The sequence below is a fragment of the Sinocyclocheilus grahami genome, unplaced genomic scaffold (genome assembly GCF_001515645.1).
Source record: "Sinocyclocheilus grahami isolate Dianchi unplaced genomic scaffold, SAMN03320097.WGS_v1.1 scaffold742.1, whole genome shotgun sequence".
NCBI lineage: Eukaryota > Metazoa > Chordata > Actinopteri > Cypriniformes > Cyprinidae > Sinocyclocheilus > Sinocyclocheilus grahami.
Genome location: NW_015505921.1, coordinates 453,195 through 455,099, shown reverse-complemented (window position 1 = coordinate 455,099; position 1,905 = coordinate 453,195). Strand labels below are relative to the sequence as shown.

The window sequence follows — 1,905 nt, the reverse complement described above, 5'->3', positions numbered from 1 at the left end:
GCTATAAGCGGCTTTTAAATGACTTATTCAACAGGTTTATTCAACCAAGTATAAATGCACATAACATTGGAATCACGTTCAAATTTATAAACCTAAAACTATTCTTTTAGAAAGATTTAAAGTGCAGAACAAAACTAGACCTGCAAAATTTGGTTTTAAATAACTAAATTAATATACATTTAAATAACCTGTAAACATATGTGCAACAGAGAGCTGTAAAGTGCAGCTGTCAGCTGCAAGTACTTTGCCTGCTTTGACTTTTGCCTCACACACATAAGATGATGTTCATTGGACAACAGCATCATTCTGGGTTCTTCTGACCGAAAGGTAGAGCAGACTGGCTACGGTCAGGGTCTTTCAGACGGAGGATACGGATTAGGCTGTTGACAGGCAGAGAACTGGGAAAAGGAAAGCAGAACACTACACTTTTACTATCAATTTAAAACGTTAGCGTTATAAATGATAAGAATAAGGCAATTAACACAATCATGTCTTCTAATCTAACTACGTCTGCACATTTTTACATGAACACCAGGGAAGCTCTTTACCTCATGCTCTGCGGCGTGAGGAAAATAAACTGTTTGTAGCGCTGACTGGCAGCTACCTTCAGCATCATATCCATCGAGATCCTCCGGTTTACCATGTCCTGAGAGAGCAAACACACAATATAGTGACTGCACACGCTTCTCCAGGACTCCAGTCACCTGATTGTCATCAGCAGCCACGACAAATGTCCTACTGTATTCGCACAACATGTTATTTGGCTACTTGACATGATATATCAAGCAGTGACAGCAGCGTCCAAAACTACTATAAACAATTTTTTTTTCTTTGTATAATTATGTATACATCCTTTATGGCCACCCATTCAACTGAGAGACTACATTGTATTTGTGTATTTGTAAAAAAATATTTTTTATCCAGTTACGGCACCCGAAAAATACACTGATAACAAAATACTTGGTCAGTGTCTGAGTGTCTGATTTGCTGCACAAGAAACATTTCATATTATTATCAATGTTGAAAACAGTTCTGCTGCTTAATATTTTTGTGAATATAAAGTTCAAAACAACAACACCTATTTAAAGAATATAAATCTTTTCTAACACTATAAATGTATTTTTGGTCACACTTTTGAATAGTTTAATGCATAAAAAGTGAGTAATAAACATTTTATTAAAAAATAAAATCTCAATGACCCCAAACTTGTGAATGGTGTATATACAGTATCTCCCAAAAGTGAGTACACCCCTCACATTTCAGCAACCATTTTATTATATGTTGTCAAGGGACAATACTATAGAAATGAAAATTGGATATACTTTAGACTAGTCAATGTGCAGCTTGTATAGCAGTACAGATTTACTGTCCTCTAAAAAAAACTCAACATACAGCCATTGTTGTCTAAATAACTGGCAACAAAAGTGAGTACACACCCTAAGTGAATATGTCAAAACTGAGTCCAAAGTGTCAATATTTTGTGTGAGCACCATTGTTATCTTTTTTTTTTAAATTCAATTTATTTGTACAGGGACAACGCACAACAACAGTGTTGTGCCAGAGTTAGCTATAAAGCTAATTTGCATCTGCAGTTCCCCAGTTTCTGAAGGGAGGGCAATATGTTCTGCTACAGAATATCACAGTACATGTTGGAATCCATGTTTCCCTCAATGAACCGCAGCTCTCCAGTACCAGCAGCACTCATGCAGCCCCAGACCATGATGCTACCACCACCATGCTTGACTGTAGGCAAGACACAATTTCCTTGTTACTCCTCACCAGGGCGTCGCCACACATGCTTGACACCATCTGAGCCAAACAAGTTTATCTTAGTCTCATCAGACCACAGGACATGGTTCCAGTAATTCATGCTCTTTGACAGGTTGTCTTCAGCAAACTGTTTGC

The 1,905-nt window shown here is 37.4% G+C and overlaps 1 protein-coding gene across 1 annotated transcript in view; it reads right to left on the bottom strand.

The window, feature by feature from the left end:
- Positions 1-20: 20 nt before the first annotated feature.
- LOC107560764 (structural maintenance of chromosomes protein 6) overlaps positions 21-1,905 on the bottom strand; it is a 25,705-nt gene continuing 23,820 nt past the window's right edge. Inside the window, exons 22-23 of the mRNA XM_016245023.1 lie at positions 549-646; positions 21-398 (exon numbers count right to left, since the gene is read on the bottom strand). Of these exons, the coding sequence (XP_016100509.1) occupies positions 302-398; positions 549-646 (195 nt within the window). The 3' untranslated portion in view covers positions 21-301. The remainder of the gene's footprint in view (positions 399-548; positions 647-1,905) is intronic.